Source organism: Natrix helvetica (assembly GCF_964273705.1).
Source record: "Natrix helvetica genome assembly, chromosome: 7".
In the NCBI taxonomy this organism is placed as follows: domain Eukaryota; kingdom Metazoa; phylum Chordata; class Lepidosauria; order Squamata; family Natricidae; genus Natrix; species Natrix helvetica.
In genome coordinates this window covers 14,689,206-14,703,826 of record NC_138558.1, presented here as the reverse complement: position 1 = coordinate 14,703,826, position 14,621 = coordinate 14,689,206, and the positions used below count along the sequence as shown (strand labels likewise).

Below are 14,621 nucleotides of genomic sequence, written 5' to 3'. Positions count from 1 at the left end.
ATAGGGGCTTGATGCTCTCCAGCTGTCAAGCCGGTAGCCAATAGGGGCTTGATGCTCGTGCCGCCCTGGAACCTGTTTAAAACGACCAATCCTGGGCGCGCGTGGACAGGCCTCCTCTAGCGCCACCTGCTGGTGGACGCTCCGAGAATACAACACAAAGAACCACTCTACTGCGCCTCTGCCAGTAAAAATGGTGTGCGGTCCTCCTGGGCTCTGTTTTTGGCCGCGACAGCCTCCTGCAACCATCTGCCAGCAAAATGGAACTTGCCCCCCCCCCAAGCTCCGTTTTCCCTGGCAGAGGGCTAGCAAAACAAACTAAAAACAAAATAAAAAGAGAAATATTTTTCCTTTTATATTTGAGCATCCAAGAAGGGACAGGAAAGGAGAAAGGGAAAGGAAAGACAAAGAAGGAAAGATGGGAAGAGAGCAAGGAAGGAAAAAGGAAAGAGGGGAAGGAAGAAGAAAAGAGAATGAAGAGGAAAGGAAAAAGGAAAGAAGGAAGGAAAGAAATAATGAGAGGGAGGGTCTGAGGGAAGTCATGCTTTAGCACTTGGCCACCACAGGTGCTCCCGATACAAGTGACGTTGAGTTGGCCACGCCCACCCTGGCCCTCCTGAGGTCAAACACAACCCTGATGAAATCAAGTTTGACACCCCTGGACTATTCTGTGAAATTCCCATTCCTAGAGGGAAATTAAAAAAAACACCGCACAGAAACACTAATTCTCCTTTGAACAATTAACCCAAAGGCAAAGTATTCAGATCCCGTAATCCAATTCTACATGATCTCTGCTGCCTCGCAAGCTCTCAGAAAGGAAGCTGTGAGGTGAAACAGAAAGCTCAGAAGATTTAACCTCAATGATCGTTTTCTGCAGACTCTAGGAAATGGAGAAATTCTGCAAAGGAGAGAAACGTCTCCGTTTTTCATTTCCTGTCACCTCTCTTCCAATAACAACCTCGGTGCCTTCGAGGCGTGAAGAAATTATCCCTGGAGCTGAGAAAGCAGGTCTGTGAGCGAAGAGGGAACTTCTGAGCTGGTGGAGAAGGAAACGGAAAGGAAGTCACAGTCACAGAGGTGAAAAAGAAATTCATAGTAGGGCAGGATCTACTTTTCGAAAAAGATGGAGATGCCATAGGAATATAAAGGTAATTTCCCAGACTTTAGAGAAGGGGGGAGAGAGGGAGGGAGAGGGAAGGGGGGAGAGAGAGAGGGAGGGAGGGAGGGAGGGAGAGAGAGAGAGAGAGAGAGAGAGAGAGAGAGAGAGAGAGAGAGAGAGAGAAAGAGAGAGAGACTGGTTTAAACCAAAATAAGTCATCCAATAAACATAAAATAAGATTTAAGACAGGGGTGTCAAACTCAAGGCCAGGAGGCTGGATCCAGCCTGCAGGATGCTTAGATCTGGCCCACCCACCCACCCCACCCCTGGAAACAGGCCTTCACGAGGTCCGTTTTCACTGGAGAAGGTTGCAGGAGGCAGTCATAGCCGAAAACGGAGCTTGGGAGCTTGTTTTCGCTGGCAGGCGCCCCCAACACAAGTGATGTCAAACTGGCCACACCTATCCCTGAGGTAGTGGTGGGTTCCTTTCCCCAATGCTACCGGTACAGTTCTCATGGGGCAGCACGTCCTTTCATGCACACGCACTGCACACGCACTGTGCACGCAAGCGCACTCCACCGCCCCTGAGACACCCAGCTGCTTGTCGGAAGTCACGCAAGCGACCCACAGTATGCGCAATTGGCCGGTTGCTTTAAAAACTGGCATAGAACGTGGGTGGGAGGGTGGGCCAAATGAGCCACCATACCATTACGCTGTCAGCTGCTCCCAGCTACTACCGGTACACCCGTACCGGGCCGTACCAGCCGGAACCCACCAGTACCCTGAGGTCAAACCCAAACCCAATGCAGCCCTCAATGAAATCAAGTTTGACACCCCTGATTTAAGAGATAGGTTAAAACTGTGAACGTTAAAACCCCGAGAAACATCAATAGATTTTTTTCAGTGTCCTTTTTCCTCTCTTTCTCGCCAGTCCCCCCTCCTTCCCTGGCTTCCCTGAGCAACGTGTCGCATTTCCCTACAAAAGGAAGAACAAGACAAGAGTTTTCTTTCAGTTTCAAATGGTCTCTGTTGGGGGTGGTGGTGCTCAGGCCAAGCTGAAGCCCTCGTAGTGGTCGATGGCTTGAGTCAGACGCGTGCTCAGGGCTTCTTTACTGCTGTACTTGGGCAGGTCCAGGAGGTTGTAGCAGGTGTGGGCCACCGGCAGGTACCGCTCGTCACTGGAGGTGGACTGAATGATCATGCGTAAACTGGACATGCCGTAGATGGGGATACGGTCACTGCCAGTCAGGAACACTGTCGGAGGGACACGAGCAGAAAAAAAAATCACCTCGGAAAGTCATCAACCAAACGACACCTGCAGAAAACAACCACTCTCCCCACTGCCTCCATTCAAATCTGAGAATCTGCCCTCTTTTAAAATACCGCATTTTTCGGAGCATAAGACGCACCAAGGTTTTGAAGAGGCAAATTAAAAAAAAAAAAGTTTTTGTACTTTGCAAACCTCCCCAAAACGGCCCATTTTTCGCGAAAATCCCCCCCCCCCTTTTAAAGGGTATGAATAGCCCTTAGGAGGCTTGTACAGTGTTCCTGGGGGGGGGGATGGGGAGGCAAAATCGAGCAAAAAACAACACATTTTTTGTAAAAACAGGCCTGTTTTTGTCAAAAAAGGGCATTGGGAAGCTTATAGAGTGCTCCTGAGGGTTGCGGGGGGGGGGGGGGTAAATGTGCCCTCCCCAGCCCCTAGGAGCTCTCTGAAAGCCTCCTAAAGGGTATGCACAGCCATTTTGGTGAAGGGGCGGAGTTTCGGGAGGCAAAAAATGCTGTATTCAGTTTGTAAGACACACCCAGATTTTCAGCCTCTTTTTTGAGGGAAAAAGGTGCGTCTTATACTATAAAAAAATACGGTAATCTACCATTGAAAAAAAATTCAAGCAAGAAGAAAACCAGCAGTCTCACAAAGTTTCTCATTGCTACTTTTCTACATGGAGGAGCAGGAGAGTTGTCTAAGCATTTTTCTTACATTTTCTTCACAAAAAGAAGAGCCACCTAGTGCCCAAACCAGAACATGTGGGCACCAGAGCGCCAGAAACTCGAAGAGCTGGTCTTCAAGTTTCCAGCATGCGCATGAATGCCAGTCAGCTGGTCTTCTCATGTGCCAGAGCACCTGAAACACAAAGACCAGCTAGCTGGCGCACAGATGCCTATTTTTGGGGTGTTTGGGGGGCATTTTCAGGCCATGGGGGGCATTTTCAGGGGCTCTGGCACCCGCAAAGACCAAATTGCCAGTGTGCATGTGCCCGCTGGAAACCAGAAGAGCAGCTGGAGACAGCATGAATGCCCAGAGAGGGCTCTGCGTTCCACCTCTGGCATGCTTGCCATAGGTTCGCCATCATGAAGCTAGAAGAATTGCCCGTTACATGGTAGAAATCTATCTTCTGTGTTATGTTGCCAAACCTCAATGAGAGAATCACCAGTCTGAATTGGGTCTCAGATGAAGAGAATAGTTATCGTTCTACATAAATACTTACAAAGAAATTTCTTCTTCTTTTCTAAAGGGAATTCATGAAATGTTTCCCAGAACATTTGTACAGTCGGGTGTGTAGCTGAATAATCTCCCTTGTAACTTGCACTCTGTAAAATAGATACAAATGCAACATGTTGTTTAGGAGCAAGAAGAAAATAATAATAATAACAACAACAACAACATTCTGATTTTATAAAAAACCACCCTACTTGGAACAGCTTATATCCCCCGACGTTACCTTAACAGTTCCTAGGTCCTTGGTTAGGACTCGAGCTGTTGAGCTACCAACCAGCCCCAAAGGCTGTGACTCTCACCAAAGATTAACCAAATCATCATCATCATCATCGCAGTACCAGGAGATGCCAGAGTCGAACAAAAAGAAACTACCCGATTATGGATGAAACATGTAACAGTGATACCCATTGTCATTGGGGGCACTTGGTACCATGTCCAAGAATTTTATAAGATACATCAACAAATTGCAGCTTCCTGCAATAACAGCAGCAGAACTGCAAAAAACTGCGCTACTCGGAACATCTTATATTTTAAGAGGGTACTTGGTTGATACCTTGAATGCTGGCAGCAAACCGTATCAACCATTAGCACCAGTCACTGGTATTTGTGATGCATTTTTGAATGTTCAGTTGACTGAGTTTCATGTTTAATGAATAAAGTATTATAATAATAATCATCATCATCATCATCATCATCATCATCATCATCATCTGGGTGGGATTGGTAAAGAGCCCACTAACCTCTTCCAGCTCCTTCCAGTTGTATTTGCTACTTCCCACGATCATGGCCCTCAGCTCAGTAGGCTGGAAGAGTTCAAGCACCTTCCCACCACACACCTTCAAGAAGCCACTTGAGAAAGCGGTGTACCACTCGTGCACTGACACGTTGAAGACGTAATTCACGTAGGCATCCACAAATTCCTGTCTGGGGGATTAGAAGGAGTATCATGTTTCTTTATTTATCCTACAGGTTGTTGGACTTGCTACAACTTATTTCTCTCCAAATAGAAATGATCCTTTGTTGAGCAGGAATCTAATGCTTCTATAGAGAGTCTTGAGGGAGCATTTGTGCCGATATCAAATCAAATCAAATTTTATTTGATTAGCCGCACCCTCTCCAGAAGGACTCGGGGCGGCGTACAATTAAAAACACATAAAATATACAAATATAAACAGTACATAAACATATACATATGCATGGAGGAGGTCAACAATAAATAAAATATTGTCGGCTAGATATGGCTACCAACTCGCAGTTCATGGGAACTGCAATAGAGGTGCAGCCTAATTTTTCACCCCTTAGTTTTATCAGCCAAAGTAAGCTAAACAAGCGGTGTGAAAGATTTTTTAAAGGATGCCATTTTGCTGAAATGTTATCTCTTTAAATTGTGGCTAGTCTCCTCCCCCCCCCCCCCCTCTCCTGCGTGCATCTACTACATGACCTATTCTTTCAATCTGGCTGGATTGAAAGGGGGAGATTAGATGGGATCAGGTTTCTCCAATCTGACAATGCCTACTATCTGTTATAAATGCCAATCTGGCACGGCTGGAGGGCACAAAGTCGAACAAGTGTGTTCTGTGGAAATCTGAAAATGCAGCAGAATACAATATGCGCTAGAAAGAACAGAAGCTTGAATCCATGTATCAGCGTCTGATACAGGCGGCGCGATAGCTCAGTGGTTAAGACGCTGGGCTTGTTGACTAGAAAGCTGACAGCCCAGGTTCAAGACCTGAGTGTTGCACAATGGGTGAGCACCTGTCTTTGCCTAACTCCTGCCCATCTTGCACTTTGAAAGTACGCAAATGCGAGTAGATAAACGGGTACCACTTCTGTGGGGAGGAAACAGCGCTCTTCAATGTCATGCTGGCCACACGTCAGCGGAAATGTTTTCAGACTGTGCTGGCTCAACAGGCTTGAAATGGAGATGAGCGCTGCCCCCTGTAGTCAGCAACGACTAGCTGAGTAAAATATGCACAGATTCCTTTCCTTCCATTTCCTTCCTCCATCCTTCCATGTCCCCTTGGACGGAGCAAAATCTGAGATAATGAAGGAGGGCAGAAGCAAAGAATAGAACCTGGTCTTTCTTAGATATCATCATCGTATCATCGATTAATTATCGACTTGAAACATGTTTCCTCGTGGCTCTTTTTTCCTTAAATTTCATTTTTAGATGCACACCTTCCTATCTGATTAGGCAAATTTGATACTCTTAAGAATTCTAAACTGAAGCTGTTGGCCTCATGGTGAAGGATCCAAAATCATTCAGGGAATCATTCAGATTCAATCATTTAACTTTCTTCAACTTTATCATTACCCAACACTTACCTGTTATTGTTCTGCACAGGTATTTTGTCTCCATCAGGAACAAGATTTTTCTGCTCCACTACTCCATAACTTTCTTTGCATATCTGTATTTCCAACCCAAACAAACAATGGCAAAGCTGCATTATTCTTTTATCTCTTGAGCAACAGCATCAGTATTATTATTTTCCACCAGGGACACATTTTAAACAAAACCTTTTTTGTCTTTCCAACATGCCTAATGTAAGAAAGTCTTGTTTTATTGCAAATGACAATTTCTAATCTGACATACTAGGGTTAAGGAAGTGTCATCTTTGAAACAACTAAGTATACAATTCATTCCAAAATCTGTAGGACTAATTTTTGAAACCTGAAAATTCTGCAGATGTATTAAAAGTCCCAGAATTCTCAGCTATTTATTCAATCTTGAATTTTCAGGATGGCAGTCAACATTTTTAGAGAGTGCCCATTTAGGAAAGATGGGGATAGGATAGGTAGGTTCTGAGATACTTTCAGATTAATAAAGTTTCCAGGTTGCCTCTGTCTCTTTTTTTCGCTTTGTGATAATCCAGTGTGAGAAAGTAGAATGAGGACTTACAAAACTTGCATCCATGAACATGAATTAAAGAACTAGAAGAGACTATCCAACCTATGAAGTTCAACCTTCTGCTTAGTACAGGAATCCAAATTAAAGTCCTAAACAGAAGGCCATCCAGAACCTGCTGGAAAATTTAGATGGTTGGTTAAACATGTTCTACAGTTGTAGCTAAAGGTCCATGGAGATTCTCAGTCATCCAGGTCATGGTTGTCCCAAAGGTGCTTTTTTCAAAAGGCAACTGGACTTTCTGGTTTTTCTTTGAAGACTTTTCGCTTGGATGAGAAGCGAAACGTCTTCAAAGAAGAAAGTCCAGTTGCCTCTTGAAAAAAGCACCCTTAGGACGTTCTACAGTTGAGACATTTTTCTCTCCAGTCAGAATCTGCCTCTTATACTCCAACACAACAACCGATCAACTCCATCAGTGGTGGGACTCAAATTTTTTTGCTACCAGTTCTGTGAGCATGGCTTGTTGGGTGTGGCGTGGCGTGGCTTGGTGGGCGTGGCAGGGGAAGGATACTGCAAAATCCCCATTCCCTCCCGATCAGCTGAGACTCGGGAGGCAGTGAATAGATGGGGGTGTGGCCAGTCAGAAGTGGCATTTACCGGTTCTCCGAACTACTCGATATTTCTGCTATCGGTTCTCCAGAATTGGTCAGAACCTGCTGAATACCACCTATGAACTCCATTTATTTTCAGACTTGCAGTTGAAAGGATCCAAAAATAGAGTGTTAGGAGATATAGGGCTGAGAAGAAAAACTACACTAGGAAGAAGGATACAACTTTTCAGCAATATATTTATCCAAAGTCTTTTTTGCTATATCCCAAATGCACAAATATCCCCTAATGCCTCCGAATCTGAGCTTTAAGAGAGGTCATCTTCTATTGATGTGTATTTCCTGGAAATGGAAGAGCAGCGTGTAGAAAAGCTCTTATTTCCAACCAATGTGGAACTAATATTGCTTTGAAGAGCTGGCATTCTTTAAGCTTTCACAAACACAAAAAGTGGCTATGAATTGTCCTTACTGTAAAGGAGAGGCAGAATGTTTCTTCAATGTCTTCTCCAGGATAATCTAAAAGCTCTTGGAGGCTCCTAAACAGAAGGATAAAAATAACAGGAAGAAAAAGGGAGGAATTTACTGGTTGCTTTAACTATTAAATTTTGAGCCAAAAATTTCTGTTGTTAAGTGATATTTGCTGTGAATTTTGCCCCACCAACGACATTTCTACAGTCATTAGTAAACACCATGTTTGTCAAATGGATCCCTCTTGTTTTTCCTCACGCTTAGTAAGGTACATTGGGCCAAACTGGACGGGTGAGATTAGGCCAAACTGGACGGGTGAGATTAGGCCAAACTGGACGGGTGAGATTAGGCCAAACTGGATGGGTCAGATTAGGCCAAACTGGATGGGTGAGATTAGGCCAAACTGGACGGGTGAGATTAGACCAAACTGGACAGGTGAGATTAGGCCAAACTGGACGGGTGAGATTCAGCCAAACTGGGCAGGTGAGATTAGGCCAAACTCGACAGGTGAGATTAGGCCAAACTGGACGAGTGAGATTAGGCCAAACTGGACGGGTGAGATTAGGCCAAACTGGACGGGTGAGATTAGGGCAAACTGGACGGGTGAGATTCAGCCAAACTGGGCAGGTGAGATTAGGCCAAACTCGACGGGTGAGATTAGACCAAACTGGACGGGTGAGATTAGGCCAAACTGGACGGGTGAGATTAGGCCAAACTGGACGGGTGAGATTAGGCCAAACTGGACGGGTGAGATTAGGCCAAACTGGACGGGTGAGATTAGACCAAACTGGACAGGTGAGATTAGGCCAAACTGGACGGGTGAGATTCAGCCAAACTGGGCAGGTGAGATTAGGCCAAACTCGACAGGTGAGATTAGGCCAAACTGGACGGGTGAGATTAGGCCAAACTGGACGGGTGAGATTAGGCCAAACTGGACGGGTGAGATTAGGGCAAACTGGATGGGTGAGATTCAGCCAAACTGGGCAGGTGAGATTAGGCCAAACTCGACGGGTGAGATTAGACCAAACTCGACGGGTGAGATTAGGCCAAACTGGACGGGTGAGATTAGGCCAAACTGGACAGGTGAGATTAGGCCAAACTGGATGGGTGAGATTAGGCCAAACTGGACGGGTGAGATTAGGCCAAACTCGACGGGTGAAATTAGGCCAAACTCGACGGGTGAGATTAGGCCAAATTCGACGGGTGAGATTAGGCCAAACTCGACGGGTGAGATTAGGCCAAACTCGATGGGTGAGATTAGGCCAAACTCGACCAGTGAGCCTATCCATGGCAGACTAGAACCTGAGTCTCCTCATTCTTCATCCACTATCTTTCCTACAGATAGTCCTCCACTTACCACAGATCATTTAGTGACTATTCAACGTTGCATGCATTGGAAAAAGTGATTTATGACCGTTTTTCCCGCTTAACACCTTTCCAGCCTCCGCATGATCATGTGATCAAAATTCAGATTTATTTTATTTATTTATTTATTTTATTGAACTTATTAGTCGCCCCCTCTCCCCACAGGGACTCGGGGCGACGTACAGAGCAATAATCAAGATAGCACCATATATCGTGCAGAGGAGGTAAAAATAAGTCCATAAATAAGCATACTTACAAAATTTAAAACCCCAAAAATATTAAACTCTAAAAACTTTAAAAAACAAAATTTCCCATTATAAAATGACCTGGGGTGGCAAGATTGTAACGTTATGCCAGGCCGGCTTGACAAAACAGGTAGGTCTTCAGCTTCATACGGAAGGAGCGAAGGTCGGTTGTTGTCCGGATGTCTGGGGGGAGGTCATTCCAAAGGGTAGGGCCCACCACAGAGAAGGCCCTACTCCTGGGCACCGCCCTCTGGCACTCTCTAGAGGACGGCACCCGGAGTAGCCCCTCTCTGTGTGAGCGAATGGGTCGCAGGGATGTATGGGGCAGGACGCGATCCCGCAGGTAACTGGGCCCTGTGCCATGGAGCGCTTTGAAGATGGTAACCAATACCTTGAAGCGCACCCGGTAGGCCACAGGAAGCCAGTGCAGCTCGCGCAGGATAGGTGTTATATGGGAGAATCTCGATCTCCCCATAATAACCCGCGCGGCTGCATTCTGGACCAACTGCAGTCTCCGGGCGCACCTCAAGGGGAGCCCCATGTAGAGAGCGTTACAGTAGTCCAGGCGGGACGTCACCAGCGCGTGAGTGACTGTGCGCAAGGCCTCCCGGTCCAAAAGGGGCCGCAACTGGCGCACCAGGCGAACCTGGTGGAACGCCCCCCTTGCCACGGCCGCCACGTGATCTTCTAAGGTCAGCCGATCGTCAAGGAGGATGCCCAAGTTGCGCGCCCCTTCCACCGGGGCTAATTGCTCATCCCCGATGGTCAGCGATGGAATATGCTGATTGAATCGGGAAGCCGGGAACCACAGCCACTCTGTCTTGGAGGGGTTGAGCCTGAGCCTGTTGTCATCCATCCAGACCCGTACGGCTTCCAGACACCGGGCCATCACTTCGACAGCCTCATTGGGGTGGTTTGGGGTAGAAATGTACAACTGAGTATCATCAGCGTACAGATGGTAACTCACCCCAAAACCACGGATGATCTCGCCCAGCGGCTTCATATATATGTTGAACAGGAGAGGCGAGAGGATCGACCCCTGTGGGACCCCACAGATGAGGGGCCTTGCGGTCGACCTCTGCTCCCCCGTCAACACACATTGCGTCCGGCCAGAGAGGTAGGAGCGGAACCACCGTAGCACGGTGCCTCCAACCCCCAACCCCTCCAGCCGGCGCAATAGGATACCATGGTCGATGGTATCGAAGGCCGCCGAGAGATCTAATAGGACAAGGATGGAGGAACAACCCCCATCCTTTGCCCTCCAGAGATCATCCACCAACGCGACCAAGGCCGTCTCCGTGCTGTGACCGGGTCGGAAGCCGGACTGGCGCGGGTCTAGATAATCAGCTTCCTCCAGGTGGCGCGGAAACTGTTGAGCCACCACACTCTCAACAACCTTCGCTAAAAAAGGAAGGTTGGAGACAGGACGATAATTTGCTAGCTCCTTTGGGTCCAGAGAAGGCTTCTTGAGCAGGGGCCTGACCACCGCCTCTTTCAAGGCGGCCGGCATCAGGCCCTCCCCCAACGAAGCGTTCACCAGTCCCAGTAGCCAGCCTCGTGAGCCCTCCCAGGAGGCCAGCACCAACCAGGAGGGACACGGGTCCAGTAAACATGTGGTGGCCCGCAGTCGCCCGCGCAACCTGTCCAAATCTTCGATGACAACAGGGTCAAACTCCTCCCAGCATGGTCTCTCAAGACTAGTCTCGGATGTCCCCACTGGAGCACTGGAGTGGGTCCAACCTCTCCGGATATGATCGATTTTATCCTGCAGGAACTCTCCAAATTCCTCTGCCCTGCCCTGCAATGGGGGGTCCCGCTGCTCCTGTGACAGAAGGGAGCGGGTCACCCGAAACAGGGCGGCAGGGCGGTTCTCTGCGGACGCTATAAGAGTGGCACAATACTGCCGTTTGGCCACTCTTATTGCCACAAGGTAGGTCCTTATGTAGGCTCTTACCTGTGTTCGGTCAGCTTCGGAGCGGGAGGATCTCCACTTACTCTCCAGGCGTCTCCTAAGGCGTTTCATCGCCCTTAGCTCCCCGTTAAACCAGGGGGCCCGGGTCGATCGTGGCCGTCGGAGAGGCCGCAAAGGCGCCACCCGGTCCAAGGCACCGGCAGCCGCATTATTCCATGCGGCTACCAGGTCCTCAGCCCGGGGGCGGGACAGGTCAGCAGGAGGTGGCCCAAGCTCCGCCTGGAACCTATCCGGTTCCATCAGGCGCCTGGGGCGGAACCATCTGGGATAATCTGGTTCCGCCTCCCCGCGGTGGGGAGTAGCGCCAGGGAAGTCCAGCTGGAGAAGTGAGTGATCTGACCATGACAGGGGCGTGATGACTAAATGCCCTCTTCCCAGATCACTCGTCCACTGGTCGGAGACAAACACAAGATCCAGAATGTGGCCTCGCTTGTGAGTGGGGTCCTGAATTACTTGAGTCAGACCCATGGCTGTCATGGAAGCCATGAATTCCCGGGCTACCTCGGATGCCTTTCCCGTCGACGGCAGGTTGAAATCCCCCATCACTAGTAGTTTGGGGGTCTCAACCGCCATCTCCGCGATCCGCTCGAGGAGCTCGGGCAGGGCCGTTGATGTATGGCGGGGAGCCAGGTATACTATCAACAGGCCCAACTGACTCCCTGGGCCCCACTTTACGCCCAGAGACTCACAACCAGATGTCTGCGACACAGTGAATTCTCTCGGTGCCAGATCGTCCCGGATGATAATCGCTACCCCCCCACCCCTACCTTGGGCCCGTGGCTGGTGGAATACACGGTAACCTGGAGGGCACATTTCCCTGAGGGGCAACCCCCCCTCCGGGCCCAACCAGGTTTCCGCTATTCCTGCGAGGTCCGGCTCCCCCTCTGTGATCAAGTCACTGATGAGGGGGGCCTTGTTAACCACGGACCTCGCGTTACATAACATCAGCCTAAGGCCCAGGCTCTGCTGATCCTGTCCACCTAGTCTGCGGGGGTTGGTACAAGCGACCGGGCGTATCCAGTGGCCCCGGTCTCCCAACCGACTATACGTTCTTCTAGTGTCCTCGCGCCTGCCCCTCCCTACGACCGTCGTGATTGGAATTCCCCTTATAGGAATGTTGTTTCCTCCCACCCGCTCCGCTTCGCTTCCTTCCGTCTTGACCCTCCCTTCCGTCTTGACCCTACCTGTTGGCCTGGTTGTATCCATGCCCCAGGGCCAAATCAACCCTCCCCGCTCCCTGGAACCCCTTAAAAGCTTTACAAAACATTTTCCTAAAAAACCCCTAATCCCCCGCTTCCTCCACCTCTCTGGGTTAATAAACCCCTCATTGAGGTGGGCCCTCGTCAGGGCAGGGGGGCATGCCTGCGAGAGGGGGGACCCTCGCAGTCGAAGGATGTCAGACCTTGAATAAGTTGGGATGATGACCAATCCATGATTATGGCTATGGCAGGGTCTCTCTTTGTAGCAGGTCTAGGATGTAAGTTAACATAAAATGAAGTAGAGAAATATTTAAAAGGCAAATAGATAAGATGGGAGGGGACAGACCTCACAGTCCACAATAGTCTACGTTCCACCAGTGAGGCCCAGGGCAGTTCTTTAGGCAGTTCTTTAGGCCCAGAGGCCCGGAGGCAGTTCTTGGAGTGTGAAGGAATCGCACCTCAGCGGGGGAGGGGGGGGGATGCTTGGCAACTGGTTTATACTTATGACCGTTGCTGTGTCCCAGGGTCATGTGATCCCCTTTTGAGACCTGACAAGCAAAGTCAATGGAGATGCTGGATTCACTTAACAACCGTGTAACCAATTTATCAACTGTGGTGATTCGCTTAACAACTGTGGAAAGAAAGGTAGCAAAAAGGGGCAAAGCCCACTTCACAAATGTGGGTTAACAACAGAAATGTTGGGCTCAATTGGGATCGTAAGTCGAGGACTGCCCAAACTACACCACACTGGTTGTCAAATTTTGCACATGTTGGGCATACACGATTCATGGCTCTTTTTCAAAGGTCCTATATATAATCACATGGTTTGCTTTTGATGTCACTTTGGGGGATGGAAAGCTTTGTCTCCAAGGAAATGTTCTGAATTTCAGCCTAAAGTACTGTATTTTTGGAGTATAAGACGCACCTTTTTCCCCTCAAAAAAGAGGCTGAAAATCTGGGTGCGTCTTATACACTGAATACAGCATTTTTTGCCTCCTGAAACCCCGCCCCCTTCACCAAAATGGCCGTGCATAGCCTTTAGGAGGCTTTCAGAGTATTCAAGGGGGCTGGAAAGGGCAAAAATGAGTGAAAAACAGGCCATTTTTTGCTCAAACCCCCCCCCAGCCCACTCTATAAGCCTCCTAAAGGCTATGCATGCCCTTTTTGTGGAAAAAAAAAACAGACCCGTTTTCACAAAAAACAGACCTTTTTTGCTCGTTTCCCCTCCCCGTCCACTCTACAAGCCTCCTAAAAGCTATGCAATGCCCTTTCTTTGAAAAAAAACAGGGCCATTTTCATGAAAAACAGGTCTTTTTGGGAGGTCTGCAGAGAGCAAAAACTTTTTTTTATAATTTGCCTCTCCAAAATCTTGGTGCGTCTTATACTCCGAAAGATACGGTACATGTTTTCTAACTCTTTGCTTTTCCCCTACAAGAGAGGACATTGTAATGTTATGCTGACCATGCAAATTGGCCAGGATAACATCCCCCGGGCAACATCTACCTTCCTTCCAAGGGAGAAAGCTCCTTCAAGTCATCCAGGTCAGGTTTCGCATTCAGAAGCTTCTTATATAAAGCCAGTGGAAAGTGGAGGTCCACCACGGTGAAGTTGTAAATAGCCAGACCACAGATGATGCCAATTAGGTGAAACCAGTTGTGCTCAACAAAACACTTGAGGAAAAAAACGAAAGCAGCATTATTAGGAGGAAGTCTAAAACTAAACATAGCTTTCGGGTGAAAAAGCTGCTAAATGTACTTCCAAGACCAATATCTGTTTTGCCCAGACTTTCTTCAACAGAGAACTCCAGATGTACTACTACACAGAGTAATTTGAACTTTAGAGCCGTGATGGCGAACCTATGGCACACGTTCCACAGGTGGCACGCAGAGCCCTCTCTGTGGGCACGCCAGCCGTCACCCCAGCCCAACTCCACTCCAATTGCAGATCGCCCTTGACTTACAACGGTCATGGAGCCTCCCCAACCCAGTCTTTAAGTCACTACCGTTGTAAATTGGGTCATTGACCTAACTGACCTAATTTTATGATCCTTTCTGCAACAGCTGTTAAGCAGACACCATGGTTGTAATGTAGCTACCTTGATCACGAAGCAAATGCCGTGACCGTTAACCAAACCAATGGTTTGCGAGGGGACATTTGTGCCAAAAACTAGAGGAAAACGCCGGGATTTGGCAAAACCATCCAAACCTAGGGTCATGTGCAAATGGCCATAAGTGTCCAACATGAGTTCACATGATAGGGGGGGGGGAAGAGATTGGCCATTGCAACTTCAGAACCAAGTCATAAATACTCCAGGGAGGTCCAT

At 48.3% G+C, this 14,621-nt stretch overlaps 1 protein-coding gene across 2 annotated transcripts in view; it reads right to left on the bottom strand.

The window, feature by feature from the left end:
* The window catches only part of HERC3 (HECT and RLD domain containing E3 ubiquitin protein ligase 3), a 61,593-nt gene continuing 46,972 nt past the window's right edge, over nt 1-14,621 (bottom strand). The window contains exons 20-25 of one of the 2 annotated variants that reach the window (XM_081959541.1): nt 13,802-13,968; nt 7,519-7,585; nt 5,922-6,004; nt 4,337-4,520; nt 3,586-3,688; nt 1-2,350 (exon numbers count right to left, since the gene is read on the bottom strand). In XM_081959541.1, coding sequence (XP_081815667.1) covers nt 2,142-2,350; nt 3,586-3,688; nt 4,337-4,520; nt 5,922-6,004; nt 7,519-7,585; nt 13,802-13,968 — 813 coding nt within the window. In that variant the 3' untranslated portion in view covers nt 1-2,141. Of the gene's footprint in view, nt 2,351-3,585; nt 3,689-4,336; nt 4,521-5,921; nt 6,018-7,518; nt 7,586-13,801; nt 13,969-14,621 lie in introns of those variants that run through there. The other variant, XM_081959542.1, reaches the window with a different exon arrangement.